Below are 24,821 nucleotides of genomic sequence, written 5' to 3'. Positions count from 1 at the left end.
CTAATACAAGTTTCATAATAGCTGGTTCTCTTGAATCAGGTTCACTGTTGTACACCTATGTGGTGAAGCATACTAGCAGTGGGAAGGACCACTGTTACGGGACATAGTATGCATTCCTTAATTACATGCGCGCGCAGGCCCGGTTTTCAGTCATAGTACGAGTACTGAAACATCTGATAACTGTACTGGTAGCCATTCAGAACTGTTTCTGGTGTTGCTCTGGCCAAAAAAGAATGACTTCTTTTTTCTTTTTTTGTCGCCTCCCCCCCCCCTCCCTCTCCTTTGTGGCCCCAATGAATAATGCACCCATTCTGTTCTGCTGCCCATTTCCTGACTCGCCCTGCTCTCACTATTCCTTTTTATAGTGTGCTAAACGTTGCAGTTCCGCAGCATAAAATATAAAGATCGGCGATTGAATAAGCAGCACAGACAGACCTTTTAAAGGGATAATAGCATGCTAACAAGATTATGTGTGACTATATGCGACCTTCGTCATCCTTTTCCTTGAAAGTTGGTGCTGGTGTGGTATGACTTTCCCCGATCAGCATTTAATGAAATAAGCGCAAGAAGCAAATGCCAAGGGAGACACATACAGAAGAAGCACCCTCGCCTGTGCTTACATAGCAGGCAGTTTTGCAAACCGTCGTTTCCTTAAATTGTGTAACCCCCGCACGAACTCATTGGCATGCCATGTCGACCATGGCTCCCTCTCCCATGTGATGAGTGCTTGGCAAGTATTTCAAAGGAGGCGGGGGGGGGGGGGGGGGAGAAAAGGGTGCCGCTCACATAGCTGTGCGGCCCTTGAGTGGGAGCTATGTGGACTGGATGTGGCCTGGTGTCAGATGACTTTGAGAGCACTTGTCTGTGGTATTCAATTTCTCTCCTGTTCTAGCTAATCTTCACTACTTCAGTGATCATTCTTACAATGAAGATATGCAGTAGTCCAAGCTTCACTGATGATATAGTCCGCATTTTGTGTTGCAGTTTGTGCTGAGAACAAATTTGATATCATTTTTCTGCAAAGAATATTTGTTTTTTCTCTAGATAATTATCCTTATTGTTTTCCCAAGGCAAAAACAGATGAATGTTCTTGTATGCCCTATTACTGCAAGTATTACAGTTGCACATAGCAAAGACAACCTGTGCAGGCTTTCATTCCCTTTTCAGAACTGTTGTGCGAGTGAGCAAACACTCTGGAATAACAGCTGGGAACTTATCTTTTTGACCTGCAGGTGGAAAAACTCAATCGCCAGCGTAGCTCGACACCAGATGTCCTGCGGAGCGGCTTGCGACCAGACAGTCACAGTGGGGACACCCACTGTGATCAGGATAGTGTCAGTGAAAGCTCTGACTCACCCCTGGTAAGTTGACCTGTAGTGTCAGCTTAGTATACTTGCTCTTTACCCCATCAAAAAGCTTTATTAGAGGCAGATTGTGAGCACTAAGATGCCCGTCCCTGTTTGTGTTATGTTATGGTGGCCAACTTTGGGTACATTCAGCACGAGGCCCTTGATGGATGCGCCTTTGGTGGCTTGTCTTTAAAGGTGGACCAAAGGGATTTGCCCAGGTCTGGCCGCTTTGGTGGCGGAGCTTCTTGACCACAGGTGCTTTATTTCTTCTTCTCTTTTTCTTTCCCACTTACCGTGTCTCTCTCTCCTTTTCCTAAATAACGACTGAAAATTTCCCTCAAGCTGATTGGTATTTATGACCCTTGCAGTCATGTACTCCTTCTAGCCTCCTCTGCCCTTTAATTCTTCACTTACCATTAAACACTGCTCCTAGATCTGCTTGTTGTCATTTGTGCTTTGAGATCTTTCTATATGTGTTCATGTATTATGCCTGTGCTATTAAGTGTGTACCAAGTTGCTTTTACTTAGGGGCTACACAGCTAGCCTACTACAAGCTAGGTGCAATGCTTATTAAAAATGTGGATGTGTGATGAATGTCAGCAGTTTCTTGGCTAGCGAATTAACATTGAGGGCAACATTTGTTAAAGGATACAGAATAAAAATAAAAGAATATTGCAAAAGTGCCACAATTGCATTCTTAAGACACGATTGCTGTTGTATATAGTCATTATTCGGGTTATTTTTGAGTGGATGGCTTTATTTTTGACGCTCTGTGAATGGCCACCGGGTCACGCGCAGCGCGCTCCCGACAACAAGCCGGCAGATCTGACGTCACATCCACCTTCAGCAGCAACGGGGCAAACTGACCGGCTGCACGCTGTTTTGTTTTCCCCACGTTGCACCATGCACAGTGCTAAGTTCCAGTGAGAATGATCGCATGACCAGAAACTATAACTCCGACTTCAGTGAGCGGCCAACTGAACGACTGGCAACCACCGGAACGAACGGCATTCCGATGACACTCCATCAGAGGTAGCAGCTGGTACTGGAGGCACGTGTTCTGTCTCCTCCATACTTTCAGCAAGAAGTTGATTAATATAAACACAGAGGAACAAAGTTTTTATGCACAGCCTGCAGATCTGGCAACTACAAGGAACACAAGTGGCAAGCAGGTAACATATACCTCAGTTCAGTACATACCTTTTGCGCTAGCTAACGCGCCTGGTCCCCCATTGTTTCATCGCAGCAGCGCACTCCTTTCCTAGGTGAGAGCGAGATGGCACCACCAGTACCTTTTAGGCGATTTTTTTCTTTCTCTCTCTCTCTCTCTCTCTCTTTTTTTATTGGTCGTCAGTGCAGGCGACGCGAACTTCGATTCATTCGGGCAGAATTGTCCAAATATCTGGCTCAGAACGTCGTATAAACAACAAATTCCTGCCAAACGGCGCTCTTCTCCGGCGGCTGCTAAGGTGGCTTGATGTCCTCCTCGCCCACTGCTCCGTACAGAGTGGAGACAACCGCAGTGTCTATTACAGCGTTGGCCACGCGAATCGCAGACCCGGTTGGGATGCATTGCCGGCGCTTGTATGTCTTGTGTGTGGTTTGGCACTACTTTACTGGCCTTTACTGGTCTCTAGTGTTTGCGATAGCAGAGCCACACATATTCGCCTTCTCTTTTCAAACACGCCTCGGTCATCTTGTTGCTTATGCTTCCTCGAGAAAATAGATGGCACAACGTCAGGCTTGAGACACTGCCTTTTCAATGACACCCTGAGGCTTTGCGATCACTCGCAATGGGCGGGAAGCAGTGAGGCAGGTAAGTGTGACGCGATATCCGGTTTTGCCGGAGCCTTCAGAAGACGCTGCTAGGTGTGGTGATTTGATAAATATTCATTAAAATAATTACTTTTCGCTCATTTCTGCTCAGAAAGAGTGTTGTTTTGGTCACTCTTGGTGCTATAGCTGTCATTGGAGCGAGAAATTTCGGCGACAAATTTTTTATTCAGTATCCCTTTAATGTGTGGACATCCTTTGTGGTGTGCAGCCTTCAGGGCTGGGCAACGATACTTCGTAATTATATCATGATGTGATGCAAGATACTCGGGCAACAAGTATTTGAGATACAGATACAATATACTACCGCAGTTATTGTATCTGATACGATACGTTCCACTTTTATCTTGAGATACTTCAATACATTTGCAAATTTCTTTGGTGCTTGCAAGCAACAATCACACACAGAGAATAACCACCTCATGCACAAGTCTCCCAGAAGCTGTGCCGCCCACGCTTTAGTTCACAACAGTCAAACTTACACCACGAAATTCTTCAAAAGCACTGATTTGTGAAAGCCACTAGATGCAAGTCAACCCTCTTGAGACTCCGTAACAAAAAGGAGAAACTTCGATAATGACACTATAGCAGTATCAGAATTTGCGCGAAAGACGCCGCACGCATTGGCGTACGCAACACAGTACGGTGGCTACGAGCAAGTGTCAAGGCACTAACACAGCTAAAAACAAAAAAATCAAGCCAAAAAGTCAGCTGTGTGCAGACATCGCCAGCCCTTGCTGGGGGGATCTGGTGGAAAAGTGAAAAAAATGCTGGCTGCCTTTAGTTTTATTCAGGCGGCTTAGTGGCAGCAGTATCAGCTTGAGAACCGGAGTTCATCATCATCATCATCAGCCTGGTTACGCCCACTGCAGGGCAAAGGCCTCTCCCATACTTCTCCAACTACCCCGGTCATGTACTGATTGTGGCCATGTTGTCCCTGCAAACTTCTTGATTTCGTCCGGCCGCCTAACTTTCTGCCGCCCTCTGCTACGCTTCCCTTCCCTTGGAATCCATTCCGTAACTCTTAATGACCATCGGTTATCTTCCCTCCTGATTACGTGTCCTGCCTATGCTCCCCCATTTCTTTTTCTTGATTTCAACTAAGATATAATTAACTCGCGTTTGTTCCCTCACCCAATCTGCTCTTTTCTTATCCCTTAAGGTTACACCTATCATTCTTCTTTCCACAGCCCGTTGCGTCGTCGTCAATTTAAGTAGAATCCTTTTCATAAGCCTCCACGTTTCTGCCCTGTACGTGAGTACTGGTAAGACACAGCTGTTATAAACTTTCCTCTTGAGGGATAATGGCAACCTTCTGTTCATGATCTGAGAATGCCTGCCAAACGCACCCCAGCCCATTCTTATTCTTCTGCATATTTCAGTCTCGTGATCCGGATCCGCAGTCACTACCTGTCCTAAGTAGATGTATTCCCATACCACTTCCAGTGCCTCACTACCTATCGTAAACTGCTGTTCTCTTCCGAGACTGTTAAGCATTACTTTAGTTTTCTGCAGATTAATTTTTAGACCCACCCTTCGGCTTTGCCTCTCCAGGTCAGTAAGCATGCATTGCAGTTGGTCCCCTGAGTTACTAAGCAAGGCAATATCATCAGCGAATCGCAAGTTATTAAGGTATTCTCCATTAACTCTTATCCCCCAATTCTTCCCAATCCAGGTCTCTGAATACCTCCTGTAAACACGCTGTGAATAGCATTGGAGAGATCGTATCTCCCTGCCTGAGGCCTTTCTTTATTGGGATTTTGTTGCTTTCTTTATGGAGGACTACGGTGGCTGTGGAGCCGCTATAGATATCTTTCAGTATTTTTACATACGGCTCCTCTACACCCTGATTCCGCAATGCCTCCATGACTGCTGAGGTTTCGACTGAATCAAACGCTTTCTCGTAATCAATGAAAGCTATATATAAAGGTTGGTTATATTCCGCACATTTTTCTATCACCTGATTGATAGTGTGAATATGGTCTATTGTTGAGTAGCCTTTACGGAATCCTGCCTGGTCCTTTGGTTGACGGAAGTCTAAGGTGTTCCTGATTCTATTTGCAATTACCTTAGTAAATACTTTGTAGGCAACGGACAGTAAGCTGATTGGTCTATGATTTTTCAAGTCTTTGACGTCCCCTTTCTTATGGATTAGGATTATGTTAGCGTTTTTCCAAGATTCCGGTACGCTCGAAGTCATGAGGCATTGCGTATACAGGGTGGCCAGTTTCTCTAGAACAATCTGCCCACCATCCTTCAACAAATTTGCTGTTACCTGATCCTCCCCAGCTGCCTGGCACCTGGCAGCTCCCCAGCTGCCAGGTGGCGTAGAGGTAGAACACCCGCCTTGCGTGCAAGAGGTCCGTGGTTCGAATCCCGGTGCCGCGCAATTTTCCATCGGATTAAAAAAAAAATCCGCGTGTTCATAAAATTGCATTAACAGGCCTGGAGTGTGGCCTGATCCCGCTGACCAGAACTGGTAACGCACTCCCTCACCAGAGCAGGATTGGCCACCCTGGTGCAGTACTTGGCCACAACCTCCTATATGAATACAACAATCAAGCGGAGTTCAGCTGATGTTTATAGTTTCGCACAGTGATGTTGTTATAGCCAGTATCTTTTATCTTAAGATACACAATACATTCTTTCATGTATTGCAAATATATATAGTACTGGTAGACGTCTTGCCAGATGTATCATGATACAGATACAAGATACCCAAAGCGTATCTAAGATAGTATCTAAGATACATGTATCATCGATACTGCCCAGCACTGTGAGCAGTCTTAATAAAAAGTTCCAAAGCTTCTGCACAAGTGACAAGATCTGTTGCTGGGCCCTTTGTCAGGGCTCATTTAGTATTCCTTTTGCTCTGAAGCTCGAGAAATTGAGATGCATTGTTGCCCTCTATATTGGTAGCCTTGCAGTAGTAGAAGTCCTACAGGTGTCCCAGTATTGGGGGCGAGCTCCACCACTGAAAACGCTAGCGCCATCATCGGCATGACATGGCATGAGGGATCACGTGGACACAGCAGCCGCATCGGCTGCTTTGGAAGCGCCGAAGCGAGCTGACAACAAAAGTTTAAAGTCCCACCTACGCTGCACTTCTGATTGAGTGATGAGGCTTTCTCGCCTTGGGTGTCTGCTTGGCAATGTCCGAAAGCACTATAATAGATGGTGGCTGCCTTCGGAGGCCTGCAGCTTGGTAGGCTACTGCTCGGTGCCGCAGTGCCGGACGTACGCAACGGAGCCCAATGTCAGCCTTATTCACACGTAGCCGCAGTACAAGAAGATACATGAAGCTTGGCTCGCGAAACTTAGAACCAGCGGACAGCCATCGGCTACAACTCTGGTATGCAGCAAGCACAGACGCGCGGCAGATTTCTGCTACAGCGCCGGGACTGCAATGTTCGGTGATTACCAGAAAACGCGCACTGAGATGCTCGCTCATACCCGCTGGTCATCTAATGTCACGACGGTTTGGTCTATGAACTTGTTGATGCTAGATACTGGCAAGTTCACTCGAATTGAAAGGGAGCGGTAAGAAGCCTATTAAAAGAAGGCATGGCATATGGTCATGTTCGTGTTATGAATTAATGCTATAGATTACGAAAAAGAAGTAGTGGGAAATCAGATGCTGAGAAGACTGATAAACATACAGTGTGACGCAACTTGAGAAATAATATTAAAACAGCCAAGAATTTAGAATAAAAAAAAAAAAAAAGATTGAATCGTCGCGATGGCACATCACAGTCACCATAGGCATCGAAGTCTCTATAACAAAATTATTTTTGAACAGCTATGATAACATCCACTCAACAATGGTTGCTTGTGTACTGTTAAATAATCATATTCTGCAGCCTAAAGTTCATGGCAAAGTGCAAAAACGCACACGCAGTGAAACCAAAATGTTGTGCATGGGCAAGGATGCAGACGCGCAGTCAGTCGCTGTGAACCTATGCAATCACTGCATTGAGGCTTCATTTGGTTATACACACAGCCCGTTATAAGAACATATTTCATATATTTTGCTCTCAACGATTGCCTACCTTTCACGCAAGAAGCTGCCTCGTGAGAACATTGCGGCGACCGCACGCAATGGTGTTCACTGTACATATTCGGTAAAGAAATAGCGCCTGTAAACAATTCTGTGCTTTCAGTTTGCCCAAGATTATTATTTCGACAGTAAAAGACTTCCCTCGTTTTAAGAGTACTTGCAGAAATGTCCAGAAGGGCTGCCATGGGGTGTTCTTATTGAGCACCGTAAGCCAAACCTATTAGGAGTGCGCCGCTTGATCCCTCATACTACGCAAGGATGGCGCTTCCAACAGATGGCGACTCCTTAAGTCCTCGCCCCCAATAGTGCGGTTAGGTTGTGTGGCTCCAAAACATCTTTGACAAAGACTGCATATCAGCCAGGTTATATACAAACAATGTGCTCTATTATTGAAATTTTTGTGGTATAGATGTAACTTTTTTTTTTTACTTTTCAATAGTTTAGATTAGAAAAAAAGCAATCCAATTTAGTTACTCAGTACCAGGTCATCTAAGTTGGCCCTGTAGCAGCAGCTGTATTTTTTAAACTCTGCTTGTGTAGTGAGCAATAACCTTAGCGCTGCATGTCTACCCCTGTGTGACACAGTACTGTTAGTTCTCTTTCTTTTTATGCAGTTGAGACTGAGCCTTAATGCATGAACAGACAAGGCCATTTGTTGGTAGAACACAATATATTCTGCATTTATAGGGAAAAAACAATAAAACTGGACTAGCGCACACAAGACCGTCTAAAGCTACAATTTCATGCTTGTAATACATCTAGAGCAAAAGAATATGCAGATCCAACGCACATGTTGGAACCTGTATGAAGCGGAGCTCTAGGGAAGGGGTCAATTAAATTCCTTTAATGTAACAGTGATGCCTCCATTATGTTTACTTTCGACCTATGCAACAAGTAATTTTATGGAATGTTTGTTTATTCACCACAAAAATCGCAACTTTGTCATGCAATTTTTATGTTTATGCATTGACGACCCCTTTTTAATAAAAAATTTTGAGCAAGCTATTGCATCCCTACGAGCAAATTCTGACAAGGGATATTTGGCTTACTGTTTTGATGTCAAAGACTAATTTTATTCTATTCCTCACAAAGAGCTCATGCTGTGCATTGAACAATGTATTGACAATTACGGATAGTTGATAGCTGATAGTTAGTTGATAGTCGGCGTTCGTGTTGTCCACTTCTCTACTCTTGTGTCCTGTCTGCACGCCTCACCTCTTTTTTGCTTAATTACGCAAACGTTGGGCCTTTCAATATGATTCACAGATGCATGTTGAAGCCTTTAATTTAGAGTTGTTGTCCTTGTATTTAAGATCGACCTACGTGTCTTGGAATGGAGACATTTTCCTTCAGAAACAATGAATATGTATAAGTTCGTCTATCGCACTGATTCTGAGTGACCTTTTCCTAGCCACCATTGACAGAACCCCAGCGGCGTGCCTCATGAATTCATGGGTTGCTCGTGTGTTCAGGTTTGTTGATGATTATTTAGTTTTAGTGGACAACGTTGAAGAAAAGACTCATTCGCCGTTGGCACACCTAGAAAGAATTTCAGGGAGGGGCTAGAGCCATTGGTGATCACGAGTGAAGAGCCAGATGGTGGATCAATTAGGTTTCTTGACTTGAAACTAAGTCTGGGCTCCAGTCATTGTTGTTGGCAATATGAACCGCGTGCAAATGAGCATCTTTTGCCCTTTGAATCTGCGCATTCGAAAGTTCTAAAACGAGCCATAGTTAAATCATGTTACAGAAACGCGTTGCAAAAATCGTGCCATCATAATATTGCTGACAGCTTTCGGGAGCAAACATGCAGGCTCACGGAGGCAGGTTATCCTTTCCATGTATTAGTATCTGTGGCAAAATGTTTGTTCAAGGAAATCGGAACCAGGGCACCGTTTTCTGGGAAGGAGCCTTGCGGTCCAAGCACACGAGAAAAAATATTGCTGATCCCGTACATTCATTCGATCGCGCACCGAGTAAAGAAAATTGGTAAAAGATGCGATGTAAAAGTGGTGTTTTCCGCACCAGAAAAATTGCTGAGCATGTGTGCAATGGTAAACCCAGGTGCCACACAGAAACGAGGCTGTGAAAAACAACACAGAAAAAAGTTCAGCGACTGCACTGAGGGAGTGGTATATTCTATTACACTTCAGTGCGGCAGAAAGTACACCAGACAGACTGGACGATGTTTGAACAAAAGATTAAAGGAGCATGATTATAATGTTTCAAAAGTAGTCGACGGACACCTTGGGATACATTGTGGAGATTGTGGATGTCGGCCATTCTTTAAGAAATGCAAAATTGTGAGCAAAGATGGCAGCCAAATAACACGAGAGATAATCGAAGCCGCTGAAATTGCGCGTTTGGGAAGTATGCGAGTACGCCTGCCATGAGTCTCCCTTAGTGCTAAGGAAATAGATTTCCTCACGCGCTAATCTGAAATTTTGTTGCCTGTTCCTTTTTTGCGATGTCGAGTGCAGCAAAAATGATCACATGACAAAGCCGGCTTGGCATTGGTAGACGGCCATGTTCGTAAAAAAATTTTTTTTCCGTTTATTTGGTTTTTGTTCCCCCCCCCCCTCCCCCCAACCCCCCGAGTATCATTGACAAGGGAATAAAACGATAGTTGCAAGTAGCGCTCTGTAGTGTGTGTGTTTCTCTTCGGTGTGTCTCGTAAAAATGTTGTGCAATCCAACCTCTAATAAAGTGGCTGCTCTCTTGCCAAGCAGCAAATTGGGCCAATGGGTACAACCTGCTGCTGACTGCTGTTTGGCTTAGTAGGCAACTTCAAAATTTAATTTCAGAGGGTACTTTCGAAATGGGCAGAAGTAAATGTGCATGATAAAAAGAAGCATTTTGTTCACAAATGGAGTGAAACCTAGTTGAGATGTTTCGGAGAAAAAAAAAAACTCAAGAAAAAAAATTGCTGATGAGGGAAACTACGATCTGAAGTCATTTAAAAATTCGGCAGGCTACACTGTAATTGACATGTGCATATAGCGAAACATTGCTAGCCGCCCTAGCGTTGCGCGAATTCGTTGCAGCATGTGATGCCCCGGCGCATGCCGATCTTTTGTGGCTTGAGCTGCCCAAGATGCGAATTTTCGTTTTTGTGTCTTAGGCAAGCCGATGTTCGAGCTCCTTGAATTCAGCCTGGGTCAACAACTTCTTCAGGTGCATTTCGGCTGTAAGTTTCGATGTGCCCATTTGGCGCGAATTGTTGCTGCACAAGATGCTGACACACATCGAGCTTGTGTGGCCTGAGCGACCTAAGATGCGCATTGTCATTTAAAGACGACTGTAATGGGAAACTGAAACGAAATCAAGCTGGTAGGCAACACTGGAATACGATGACATGATTACGCACGAGTGAAATATTGACGCTCACTTCACGCTACCTGCAGCAGGGAATGGTGGCATGTTTGCGTTACCGCCTATTAAAAGCATGCAGCCTGGAGTGTGGCCTGATCCCGGTGACCAGAACCGGTAACGCACTCCCTCACCAGAGCAGGATTGGCCACCCTGGTGCAGTACTTGGCCACAACCTCCTATGAACACAACAATCAAACCCCGGCCCTCAGTCCCCAGCAGCTGCGAAGCAACTGACCACGGCGGCGGTCAGACCTGCGACGCAGCAGAGGGTGCTAAGAAGCACTGGCTCCGGACAGGCCGCCATTGGAATATGAACCTGGCAACGTTTAACGCTAGAACGTTATCTAGTGAGGCGAGTCTAGCAGTGCTATTGGAGGAATTAGAGGGCAGTAAATGGGATATAATAGGGCTCAGTGAAGTTAGGAGGCCGAAAGAAGCATATACAGTGCTAAATAGCGGACACGTCCTGTGCTACCGGGGCTTAGCGGATAGAAGAGAACTAGGAGTCGGATTCCTGATTAATAAGAATATAGCTGGTAACATACAGGAATTCTATAGCATTAAAGAGAGGGTGGCAGGTCTTGTTGTGAAACTTAATAAGAGGTACAAAATGAAGATTGTACAGGTCTACGCCCCTACATCCAGTCATGATGACCAGGAAGTCGAAAGCTTCTATGAAGACGTGGAATCGGCGGTGGGGAGAGTGAAAACTAAATACACTATACTAATGGGCGACTTTAATGCCAAGGTAGGCAAGAAGCAGGCTGGAGACAAGGCAGTGGGGGAATATGGCATAGGCACTAGGAATAGCAGGGGAGAGTTATTAGTAGAGTTTGCGGAACAGAATAATATGAGGATAATGAATACCTTCTTCCGCAAGCGGGATAGCCGAAAGTGGACGTGGAGGAGCCCGAACGGCGAGACTAGAAATGAAATAGACTTTATACTCTGCGCTAACCCTGGCATCATACAAGATGTGGACGTGCTCGGCAAGGTGCGCTGCAGTGACCACAGGATGGTAAGGACTCGAATTAGGTTAGACCTGAGGAGGGAACGGAAGAAACTGGTACATAAGAAGCCGATCAATGAGTTAGCGGTAAGAGGGAAAATAGAAGAATTCCAGATCAAGCTACAGAACAGGTATTTGGCTTTAACTCAGGAAGAGGACCTTAGTGTTGAAGCAATGAACGACAATCTTGTGGGCATCATTAAGGAGTGTGCAATGGAAGTCGGTGGTAACTCCGTTAGGCAGGATACCAGCAAACTATCGCAGGAGACGAAAGATCTGATCAAGAAACGCCAATGTATGAAAGCATCTAACCCTACAGCTAGAATAGAACTGGCAGAACTTTCGAAGTTAATCAACAAGCGTAAGACAGCTGACATAAGGAAGTATAATATGCATAGAATTGAACATGCTCTCAGGAGCGGAGGAAGCCTAAAAACAGTGAAGAAGAAACTAGGAATTGGCAAGAATCAGATGTATGCGCTAAGAGACAAAGCCGGCAATACCATTACTAATATGGATGAGATAGTTCAAGTGGCTGAGGAGTTCTATAGAGATTTATACAGTACCAATGACACCCACGACGATAATGGAAGAGAAAATAGTCTAGAGGAATTCGAAATCCCGAAGGTAACGCCGGAAGAAGTAAAGAAAGCTTTAGGAGATATGCAAAGGGGGAAGGCAGCTGGGGAGGATCAGGTAACAGCAGATTTGTTGAAGGATGGTGGACAGATTGTTCTAGAGAAACTGGCCACCCTGTATACGCAATGCCTCATGACCTCGAGCGTACCGGAATCTTGGAAGAACGCTAACATAATCCTAATCCATAAGAAAGGGGACGCCAAAGACTTGAAAAATTATAGACCGATCAGCTTACTGTCCGTTGCCTACAAAGTATTTACTAAGGTAATTGCAAATAGAATCAGGAACACCTTAGACTTCTGTAAACCAAAGGACCAGGCAGGATTCCGTAAAGGCTACTCAACAATAGACCATATTCACACTATCAATCAAGTGATAGAGAAATGTGCAGAATATAACCAACCCTTATATATAGCTTTCATTGATTACGAGAAAGCATTTGATTCAGTCGAAAGCTCAGCAGTCATGGAGGCATTACGGAATCAGGGTGTAGATGAGCCACATGTAAAAATACTGGAAGATATCTATAGCGGCTCCACAGCCACCGTAGTCCTCCATAAAGCAAGCAACAAAATCTCAATAAAGAAAGGCGTCAGGCAGGGAGATACGATATCTCCAATGCTATTCACAGCGTGTTTACAGGAGGTATTCAGAGACCTGGATTGGGAAGAATTGGGGATAAAAGTTAATGGAGAATACCTTAGTAACTTGCGATTCGCTGATGATATTGCCTTGCTTAGTAACTCAGGGGACCAATTGCAATGCATGCTCACTGACCTGGAGAGGCAAAGCAGAAGAGTGGGTCTAAAAATTAATATGCAGAAAACTAAAGTAATGCTTAACAGTCTCGGGAGAGAACAGCAATTTACATTAGGCAGCGAGGGACTGGAAGTCGTAAGGGAATACATCTACTTAGGGCAGGTAATGACGGCGGATCCGGATCATGAGACGGAAATAACCAGAAGAATAAGAATGGGCTGGAGTGCGTTTGGCATGCATTCTCAAATCATGAACAGCAGGTTGCCGTTATCCCTCAAGAGAAAAGTATATAATAGCTGTGTCTTACCAGTACTCACCTACGGGGCAGAAACCTGGAGGCTTACGAAAAGGGTTCTATTCAAATTGAGGACGACGCAACAGGCTATGGAAAGAAGAATTATGGGTGTAACCTTAAGGGATAAGAAAAGAGCAGATTGGGTGAGGGAACAAACGCGAGTTAATTATATCCTACTTGAAATCAAGAAAAAGAAATGGGCATGGGCAGGACATGTAATGAGGAGGGAAGATAACCGATGGTCATTAAGGGTTACGGACTAGATTCCAAGGGAAGGGAAGCGTAGCAGGGGGTGGCAGAAAGTTAGGTGGGCGGATGAGATTAAGAAGTTTGCAGGGACGGCATGGCCACAATTAGTACATGACCGGGGTTGTTGGAGAAGTATGGGAGAGGCCTTTGCCCTGCAGTGGGCGTAACCAGGCTGATGATGATGATGATGATGACACTTCCAATGCCACACACAGTAGAAACCGGTCGGTGAAGATGCTTATCGCAATTGGTTGGCGGCGATAGCTGTAAATGGCGAAGTGCGACGACCTGCGACGGTATTTTCTGGTACAGTGCAATCCACTTATCGCGATATCAAGAACGAAAAATCCACTCGTTATAACCAATTATCGCTATATCTGGACTGCTGTTACAAAAAAAAAAAAAAAAAGCTGCCATACATACCTTCATAGCTCCGAAACCAAGTTTGCCACTTACGATAAAGAATTGACGTTGTAGAAAGACGGCTGTGAAAAATAAGTTTATACCTCTAAACAGCATGTCAAGCATTAGGCGCACTGAAATAGTCGGAAATCTGCACTTGCTTTTGCGGAAGTTTCAGGTTGAGAACTGAGGTGTACATCGCGTCCAGTGGCTGCATGAACAGTGGTGGCTATAATTTAGGGTGCATGAAATCAGTGAGCGACTCTATCGACGACAGTGCACTTTGTGTCAACATTGGGATCAATTTCAAAGACAAGCCACTGTCAACCTCCTTCTCCGTTGCACAATGCTGCCATCTGTTGCCACCACGATCACCCCTTCGGGGATTCTTCACAGAATGAGGCAGCACTATCTGCGATCAGAAACCCCTCCATCGAAGCAGTACCTATTTTATTGCCAGCAGTGACATGCTGTCACAGTTTGGCAATGTCAGCGGCTGCCACTGTGTTGTTTTCACACATGGGGGTTTCGCCCTAGGACATATAGCCCATCGTTTCCATTCATTGGCACGGTCACTGGTTCTAGCCTTCATGATCATGGCACTTGCGATTTTCAGAATCGTCAATATCATTGACTGCTCCAGTCTTGCGAAATTTGCAGCTTTGTCCCGAGCAACGCAGCTTTTCACTTTGTCGGCGCACCAACCACTGCTTCCGCGGCGCATTTCCGTGCTCCCTGAGGAAGAGAGGGAGACTGTAGAAAGGGAGTTCAGGCGCAGTTCACTTCTAGCTCTCTCTCTCTCTCTCTGTATGCTTGCCGGCGACGTGGACACAAAGCAGCTGACGTACGCCATCTTGTGGCACGCCTCGTAATCTGCACGCTGGTGGGACACGCTGCGAGGTAATGGTGGCAAATACAAACATGCATAGGCAAACTTTTCATCGCGTCTCGGTTAAGGGGAACTTAGCAAAGCTAATTGCGCGATTATTCTGCATCGCCGCCTAAAAGGCAGAATTTTGATAGTTATATCCAATATGCGGTGAATAACATATCATATGTTTTTTTTTTTTTGTCATAGCTCTAATGCATAAATCGATACTCTGAAGTCAACTCATCGTAAGTATTGTTATATGTGGTATCGTTATAAGTGGACTGCAATGTACTAGAATAGGAAACTGAGTACTGCAGGGCGGCATTTTCATGTGACATGGATGGGCAAGTACTTCAGGCAAACTGCCGTTGCAGGGATTTATACTGCTCTCGATCGCGTGTGCCTTGCACCTTTTCTTGTTTAAGTGGGATAGGATAATGTTTATGTTCGTTCACAGTTTGGCTATATACAGAATGTTGGCACTGAAATATTGTGTTTTTGAGGAACATATCAACCAGTTGAAAAAGAAGCTTATCTGTATTGGGTCATTCTTTGCATTCTTAATCGCAGACGTTGGCACCGGGAAATCTTACGAAACGGGGTCAAATTAACTGGGTTCTACTGTGTTTAACAGGTACAGTGCAGCGCAGCTCCATATGTTCAAATTTCAACACTTTGTTCAGTTTCTTTGTGCCATCACTGAACAATATACTGAGAGCGTCATCACTTTAAACCTAAGACTTAAGAATTTGAAATTTGTGCAATGAAATGGCAACTTCTGTTGGCTGTCAGTTTTCTTTACCGCAATCAAATGCATTATAAAGCAACATATAGACAAAACAGCATGGCAACAGAACTGCATAGAAGTGCCACAACCCATGCAGAAAATACGTTCAGGTATCCTTTCGTTATATTTGCTAGTTTAAAGGATACTAAAAGAAACATTGAATCAGTTTAGATAGATCAAGCATTCTTGCAAAAGGTTTTGCGGCTATAGTGTTGCACTGCTAAACACAAGGTTGCAGGATCATATCCCGGCCGTAGCAGCTACATTTCGATGGAGGCAAAATGCAAAAATGCCAGAGTTCTGTGCATTGGAGGCACCCTAAAAATCCCCTAGTGGTCAAAATTAATCCGGAGCCCCCCCACTACAGTGTGCCTCATAATCAAATTGTGGTTTTGGCATGTGAAACCCCAGAATTCATTCATATGCTTGCAAAACTTTATTTTCGTTAATTTCACAGTAGTAGGTTGATTATTGGGAGAGAAATTTTAAGGCGAAATTTATATTTTTGAATTTCACACCGAACTGCCAGCACCAGTATGTCAGTGTGATGCCATGGATTTCAAAGTTTTCTTTCATATTTGTCAGTTTGTAGCTGAGTAAATGTTCTCGAATCTTTCAGTTCAGTCTTTGGCTTTTTTTTTTTTTAGAATACAATGTAGTCCATCTTTAGCTATAAAAATTAACTGCTCAAGCTGACCCTGTCAAAATCTGTGGTCTTGGCGAGTTAGTGGCAGAACTACAAGGCAGTGCTGCCACCTGTCTTTTATTTTTGCATCGTCCTTGTCAAGTTTCCTCTCGTGGTAAGAGTGGCCTTTTTGGTATTGTAGACACGTAATGTAGACACGTAATTACAGCTCGAATTATTTTTCTCTTTAATGTCCCTTCAAGGGTAATGAAAGAAGCATGCACTGTGCAGAATTAAAAGGTCTGGTATGTGTATCAAGGAGGCAGCACAACACAGGAAGTGCTGCAGCGTGAAATTCATAGAGGTAACTTAAAAGGCTTCCTTCAGTAGCTGTTTTGTGTCTGAACACTTGACCAGTGAGCCTGCAACCTAGCGTCACTATATGCACACATCAGGCACATGGTTGTCGATTCGCATCACTTTAAAATAAAAATCTCTTCTTTCAAATGTGCGGCTAGTAAATGCGAAAAAAAACGTGAGTGGCTGGCATGACATGGCAGCATTCAGTAAGGTCTTTGAAAGGTAGTTTGTGGCTGTTAAATGAACAGACAATGGTGGTGTGCAAGACTGGAGAAAACTGCAAATGCATAAAAAATCCTAGGGTATCTAGGGCAGCAATTTTGTAGCGATGCCTTTTCCTGATGCTAATGCCTTTCGCTCTTTTTTCGTGCATGAGAAGGGTGGAGTGTCGAATGCAGCCGCTCACGAATGCAAAAAGCGTCGAAAGGCATTAGCATAGGGTATAGGCATTGCTACAAAATCGTGTTTGGAAAGATTGGTTGTGCTTTGTAGACGATCACAAGGAAGAAGACAGGACAGGCGCAAACTAACAACTGATGTTTATTCGAGGAAAACACTTAAATATCAGACCTTGCCAGCGCAGGCGCATCAGGGTATCAGCAGCAGAAAAGAAGAAAAAACACAAAATCAGAAAAAAACCAATGGCGTAGCTCAGCTAAACATATTATCTAGGAAACGTGCCTCCCTATTGTAAAGCATGACTGATGTGTCACTGATGCATGCTTGTCCCTTCTTTTTTATATAATATGCCTCTAGAAGTTCTCGTGCTTTTTCGTTATTGCACTTGCGCAGGATCTTAACCTGGTTGAGCAGAGGCCTGCATTTATGATCTAAGCAATGCATGGGTAAATGACGTTGCTCCCGGTTTATAATTGACCTTTCGTGTTCTTGGATTCGCACGTTCAACCAACGGCCCGTCTGGCCTATGTAGGTTTTGCCGCATGTCAGGGGAATCTGATAAATAACGCCAACTTGGCAATCTACATGGAGGTTCTTGTGTTTCACACCACAGCCACCTTGCTTCTTTCTGGCGTGAAGTTTCCCAATGCGGGCACAAAGGTGACTCAGCTTGCAGGGAGCCGAGAAAACGAGTGGGACACCATGCTTGGTTGCCATCTTCATCAGATTGTGTGCAGTTCTGTGAACATATGGAATTTGGAACATATGGAATCTTTAGCTCGAAAAGAGGCTAAAAGCGCCTCAAAAAGTAAACTCTGATGTTGCCAACAAAGCTTCAAAGCCAGTCGTAATTCCATATGTTCACAGAACTGCACACAATCTTAAGAAGATAGCAACCAAGCATGGTGTCCCACTTGTTTCCTCGGCTCCCTGCAAGCTGAGTCACCTTTGCGCCCGCACTGGGAGACTTCACGCCAGAAAGAAGCAAGGTTGCTGCGGCGTGAAACAAGAACCCCCATGTAGATTGCCAAGTTGGCGTTATTTATCAGATTCCCCTGACATGCGGCAAAACCTACATAGGCCAGACGGGCTGTTGTTTGAACCTGTGAATTCGAGAACACGAAAGGTCAATTATAAACCGGGAGCAACGTCATTTACCCATGCATTGCTTAGATCATAAATGCAGGCCTCTGCTCAACCAGGTTAAGATCCTGCGCAAGTGCAATAACGAAAAAGCACGAGAACTTCTAGAGGCATATTATATAAAAAAGAAGGGACAAGCATGCATCAGTGACACGTCAGTCATGCTTTACAATAGGGAGGCACGTTTCCTAGATAATATGTTTAGCTGAGCCACGCCATTGGTTTTTTTTATTTTGTGTTTTTTCTTCTTTTCTGCTGCTGATACCCTGATGCGCCTGCGCTGGCATGGTCTGATATTTCATTGTTTTTCTCAAATAAACCTCAATTGTTAGTTTGCGCCTGTCCTGTCTTCTTCCTTGTGATCGTCTACAAAGCGCAACCAATCTTTCCAAATACAATGAACCAACTTTCCCAACAACGCATTCTGCTATACAAAATCATGGCCTAGGTGGGCTAGTTAACATGATTAGCTGTACCAGTAAATATGAAACTATATAAAGAAACACTGACAAGAAGAAGGCAGTTCTAGCAATTCTACTGTTAAACCCAATTATAATATGAACTGGTTTAATTATAATATTAACTGGTTTGTGCATTAAATATAGTTTGATATATCACATATTTCAGTATGTCCGAACTTAGGTTTGACGAACCCTTATGATTAGTTGGTTATACACAAGTATAATAGACCTGTGTGGTAGTGCTGCACAGCATTATGATGCGACTTTTGCAGCAGCTTGTGTAGCGCAGCAACCCAATGAGATCTACTTCTCTATTGGGTTATGCTTCAAATTGCACTCTCTGGTTGTGTCTGAACATGCAGTTAAAGCATCCTTGACCACATGATTGAAAAATCAGTAATAAGTGAAATGCTCTGAAGGCATACACTGGGGTGCTGAAGACTGCCACCATGCAGGTAGCCCGTATGATCAACAGAGTATCTAGCAAGAGACACGGTATGAAGGAGAGCGACACACTTAGGCTAGTCACGAGCCTCGTGGTTAGCAGAGTGGTGTATAGCCTTCCCTACCACAAATGCATCAAGCAAGAAGAAGAACAAGCGGACGCCATACTGCGAAAGGCGTACAAAACTGCGCTTCACCTGCCTCAGCGCACATCGACCGAGAAACTGCTGGCCCTGGGACTGCACAATACCTTCAGTGAACTAAGAGAAGCACTACTATGCTCTCAGGCACGTAGGTTGATGCAGACCCCCCACGGGAAGGGTGCTCCTGCGAAGATATGGTGGCGGCAACATGATCCAAGAGATCCAGCGTACCGAGGCCATTCCGGACAAGTATCGCAGTACACTGCGAGTCGCACCGATACCCAAGAATATGGACCAGAACCTGCACAAGGCGCGTAGAGAAGCAAGAGCGGTGTACGTGCAGAGAACCTTGGCGAACAAGGACAACACAAGGTATACGGACGCGGCAACGTTCATCAAAGACAGAAGACACAACAGCAGAGCAGTGGCGTCGGTGGGAGAGTATGCTTTCCAGCGTAAGCTTGAACGGCCAAAAGCGCCCAGTAGAGCGAGCTCGCGGGTTGGCCATACTCAGTGGAGCCTTGGACTAGGGAACCAACCCTGTGATTGCAGACAGAAGAATCCATCAGAAGATGGAAGAGGCTGTCTGAAGCCGCGAAGATCTCTTTTCTAGAGCCCAATAAATGTTTTCCGATCCGATCCGAGTTACCACATTTTTGCGCATGTAAACCGTACCAAAATTTTTAAAGTATAATAGTAGGGGGGGGGGGGGGGGGGCTCATTGCAAGGTTCTCCACCATTCAAAATTTCGTTACCTCCTAGGAAACCCCACCTTCTCCTCACCCCTGCAGGCTGAAGCTTCCTTCTTTCTTCATTCTCGGTCAGCCATTCTCCTCCGCTTTACGAGGCGCCATTTTGTGTTTTGTGGTTAGCGAATAGCGCATGTGGCACCAGCAAACTTGTATGTGACTCGTTCCCGCGGCGCTCTCTCAGTATGCATGAAGCGCTTTGCGATGTTGTGGTGAACCAAATCATCGTTGGGATTTTTGGCATGATCGTGTTTGCTCTGTCACTGTTGCCAATGTGAGGGCTTCTCCGTCTCCGCTGTTATCCGCTGTCGTGTGAGTGCTTGCTGCGAAGTGATCTGATTCACGTTGCATACCATGTGACTTATTTGTCCGTGATAACATCTGGCATGTGAATCTGGCTTTGTCACCATTGCCGTAGATTGGTGGGATAAAGCCGCTGGTTGAAGATATGACGTGGCAAGTCATGCATCCACGAATAGAGGCTAATTTTGCAAAGATTTAAGCAATGTTGTATGCAGTTACTTCCGCAAATTATACGTGCGGATTTTGCTTTTTTTCTGGCCTGTTGTATTTGGGGGTGCAGATTATATGCGGTGGCAGGTTGTATATGCAAAAATACGGTATGGGTGCTCAGATTTTAATATTGTAATGATGTGGGATCGACGAGTATGCGGAGCAGCACCGCCAAGAAAGGCACTTTATCAGTCATCCAAGGGAAAACATCTTCTTCGTTTCCCCGCTTCACCTAAATACGCCGTGCTACTTCAGCGTCGTCCCCACTGGCGCATACCCGCTGCACTATTGTTGTGCCAAATATAGTTGTGTCAATGTATATCAAATGACCAGTATGTTTCAAGAGACTTATTTTTCATGTTTGATATAAGTAAGTTGCAAGTGTGTTGGGCATATTAAGATATAAACACCATAAATATTATATCTTTGAAACAGGTACTGATGCTCACCTTCTCTCAATATTTCGATATATATGCCTAATATACCCTAATAGTATATTTAAATAGTATTTGTGATACATTCATCTTGCATGCTTCTCAACCCACTTCCAAACAAAACAAAGGGGAATGAATCACAGCTGTGTCACACTGCAAAGCTGTGAAACGAAATGCATGGTTCTTGTTTCCTATTCTTGTTTTATTAAGGCTTGTCTGTAGTTTCCTTTTTTCTATCAGGGGTATCTCTCCGAGTGCTCCTGCTTGTCAATATCTTATTTTCTGGGGGCTTGCCATTCCTGCTGCACTTGAAAACAGCCAATGTTATTGCTGCAGCAACTGTTAATGTTTTCTGCCAGTTTATATTTGAATGAAAATGTTTTTGGGGCTTTTTACTGAATGCAGTGAGTATCAAATAAAGGTTTCTTCCTTCTCTCTCTTTTTTTTTTTTGCATTAGTTGAGGGGTATGAGGCAGTCTCATTATTAATGACTAGGTTTGCATATGTGTTAATGTCATTTAAAATGGTTTGCACCATATTACTGTCATCATATTACTAATATGATGCTATTTATAGTGCTGGTTTGCTTGTGTCTGAACATTAGTTATGCTGTGTTCTGATATTTCAATTGTTGGTTTCCTCTCCACTTTGCACTGCAGCAGTTGGCTTGGTTGAACCTAGTAAGTATGGAAAAGTGTACTGTACACATGTGGCACTAATGTGATTTTTTCAGCAACTGCTCACAAGCAGTGATATAGAAGACATTTTTATTCTATGCTGTGCCCAAGCTGGTGCCCTTTTTAGTAGCTAACACTTTCCCTTAGTCCTAGAATTACTCTGGCATTTGGATAGTCTCCATTGATTTGTTTTTCGAGCAAGTGAATTTGCATGTGATGACAAGGAAGTATTGTTTCTTCACAGGGCAGGAGTGAAATTTCTTGCATATGCTTGCTATTGTGTGTAAAATAGATAAGTTTAGTCATTCCACACATTTTTAGCTGGTTTTCTAGCCAATAAAAACAAATATAGCTTGGAAAAGTTGGTTTATAAATGGTCTATTAATTGAACCCTACTTTTTTTCTTGTCTGGACTGGAATAATTTATTCACATGCTGTTGTGCAGCAATCAGTGTGCTGTTATTAGCAAATCGGGCAACAATGTTGCCTTTTCTTTATGGGCATCACAATGTAGTAGAAGATGGATTGTTGGCAAATCAGTTCTGCAGAAATCCGCAAGGTGGAGGAAGATACATCAAAAGCAGAAATTGTCATCCACCTTAGAGTAGCACGAAGCTACAAAGGAAACCCATATAGGTTTGTTGGAAAGCTTCGCAGTTGAAGAAAAATTTTTGAACCCTGGGCAAATGCTTTTCTAAGCCAGTCCTTGTAGCATCTGAGCTACCAGGGGGCTAGCAGTTCTCAGAGTGAAGCTTGGTTAATTAACAGCTCGAAGCACACTAATACTGAATGTGCAAATCAGTTCTGCAGAAATCTACATGGTGGAGGAAGTCTTATTATGAAAGGGAAAAATTGTCATCCAACGTAGAGTTGCACAAAAGCTACAAGGGAGCCCTGGAGGACAAGGACCATATGGGTTTCTTTTGTTGTTTTGAGCAACAGTTGGGTGGATGACAATTATTTCCATTAAATATGGATTGTTGTGGCTTACAAATTTGTATGTGTTGTCAAGTTTTCAAGGGGCAGATTGATTTTTTTTTATGAATCTTTGCAATTTTTTGTGTTACAGGCAACACCCAAGTTACCAATGAAACGAAAAAGCATTAACTGCAGGAAACTGAGGCCACAGTCTGTTGTAGGTCAGTTTAATGGCATTTTCTTCTGACATAGTATTTTCTCTACCATTTCAAAACCATGTGTGTGTGTGTGAGCATGTTTGCTGACATTGGCTGATACCACATTTCAGATAGTGTCGAAGGAATTGCAGCAGATGACATCCCCGACCTCTTGCCCAAAGGCTCAGAAAGTAAGTTTTAAAAGGAAAAAGCAGGCATTGGTTCAGTCATACTGAGCGGCTTGGTTTGCTTGCAAACCAAAGCTGTTTTTTTATGTAAGTAAGCTGGGGAAAATTTACCACGAACAAAGTATTCCATGAAATAGAACAAATTGAATACAGAATTATTCCATAAGGCCATGCTGGTTGTGCTTTCTACTTGTCTATATAGTGAGATGTTAAGCTGTTATGTGTGCATTGTGCCCATGCAGCACTAACTCTACTTTGCAGGTACATGCTTCTGTGTGGTGGATGACAGGTGCAGCAAGTTCAGTTGAAAAAAAGTTCTTTTTTAATACCATTTTAGTTAACAAAGAGTTTTGAGCATGTACTTAACCTTACTACATGGTCCACAAGGTTCATGCAACACCAATCTCATATTCCATACAGTCAAAACATTATTTACCTATTGTTATTCAGTGTTTTATTGGCCATATCTTCAAGTAGCAGGTTTATTTTTTTAATTAAACATGTTCAATTTTTGTATTGCAATCAACAGCCAAGCCAATGACAAAAATAAATAGCATTAACTAGAGAAAATTGAGGCTACTATAGTGTACCTTAGCTTTAACTGAAAATTTTATTGAAACGGTCTTTTCAGTGCCAAATATTGTGTGTGTATCTGCAGTCATTATGTTATGCTAAAAATAAGCACGTAAGAAGAGTTCAATATAAATTGGGGATGCAATACCCGACAGAAATGTCCAAACCCAACTTGTACAGCCATGTGAGCTAGTGAAGTATAAATGAAGCAGTGTCACTGAGATGTAAGAGTGAGGCCTGCACTGTACGGGGTGGTAAAGTATCTCTATTCTCAAAGGGGCATTGCTTTAGCTAAAGCAAACTGTCTTGGTACCAGGTCACATGGAGCTCGTTCTCATGTTACGTGCCACACTCGCCAGCTGGAAGCACATGCAGTATACCACATCCTGATGTGCATGCAAAGCATGCGGCAGCTGTGTAGCTGAGGGACTAGTTAGCATTCACCAAAAGGGAGATCTTGACTTAAAATAAGCTCTGCAATCATTTTGTGCCTAAAGACGACACTTGCATTTATTTGTGCCATAGTTGTTAGCAAAATTCACTCATTTGTCTTCAATCATAGCATGGCCACTATACGTTTGGTGCATGTCTGCCATCAGTGTTGGCTTGTAAATGCTGAGTGGCACTCCTCATTCGTGTTTCTTTCAGTGTGGTAGAAGCTAAGAAAGAGTGAAGTCAAAGAAGTTAGTACAGAAACTTTGCCATATGAACACACCAGCATGCATATGTTGCTTGCAAAAACATGCCCCATATGTGTTCTTTAAGAAGACAAATCTGCCATTAGGTGCTCATCACCATTTATTAGCCACATATTTTGATCAGACACTGCTAGATTTGGCCGTCACTCTTATATCATAGCTGCCTCCTGCTCAAAGTTTTTGAGTGTCATTCAGGCTCATGCACAGACCGCTCTGTTTAGCAGCCTAAAGTGAACTTGTTTTGTCCTTGCAAATGCCACTATTAACAGGGAAAAATATGTATATTTATACACAAAATCCAAAATGAGAATAGCTTACTTATGTATACAGATTTTTCCAAGAGTTGGCATTCACACCATACTTAAAAGTGTTTTGTGGCAATTTGTAGAGCTGTTGGGCCTAAAAGTCCAAGTAATGTGATAACAGAATATCCTTATAAGGCCTGCATGCACATTCACATGTAGCACACTGATCTGTCTGTTGAGTGTAACACATGCATGCCATGTGCTTTTCTCGCTGAGGCTTGTCAGCTGCAATACAACAATGTGAATGAGAAAAAGGGGACACAAGAATGGCATGTAGACAATTAGACATAGGTACACAGGCTATATATAACCATATCATTTGTTTACAAGGGATCTAAATCCCTGTAGGCACTGACAGACATATGGCTTTGT

At 43.7% G+C, this 24,821-nt stretch overlaps 1 protein-coding gene across 6 annotated transcripts in view; it reads left to right on the top strand.

The window, feature by feature from the left end:
• LRR (capping protein regulator and myosin 1 linker 1 leucine rich repeat protein) overlaps positions 1-24,821 on the top strand; it is a 228,442-nt gene that overhangs the window by 159,463 nt on the left and 44,158 nt on the right. For all 6 annotated transcript variants that reach the window (XM_075671458.1, XM_075671446.1, XM_075671465.1 and 3 more), the window contains 3 exons: positions 1,233-1,361; positions 22,640-22,709; positions 22,817-22,876. In XM_075671458.1, the coding sequence (XP_075527573.1) occupies positions 1,233-1,361; positions 22,640-22,709; positions 22,817-22,876 (259 nt within the window). The remainder of the gene's footprint in view (positions 1-1,232; positions 1,362-22,639; positions 22,710-22,816; positions 22,877-24,821) is intronic.

Source organism: Dermacentor variabilis, chromosome 1 (genome assembly GCF_050947875.1).
Source record: "Dermacentor variabilis isolate Ectoservices chromosome 1, ASM5094787v1, whole genome shotgun sequence".
NCBI classification, from domain to species: domain Eukaryota; kingdom Metazoa; phylum Arthropoda; class Arachnida; order Ixodida; family Ixodidae; genus Dermacentor; species Dermacentor variabilis.
This window is presented reverse-complemented; position numbering and strand designations above follow the sequence as displayed.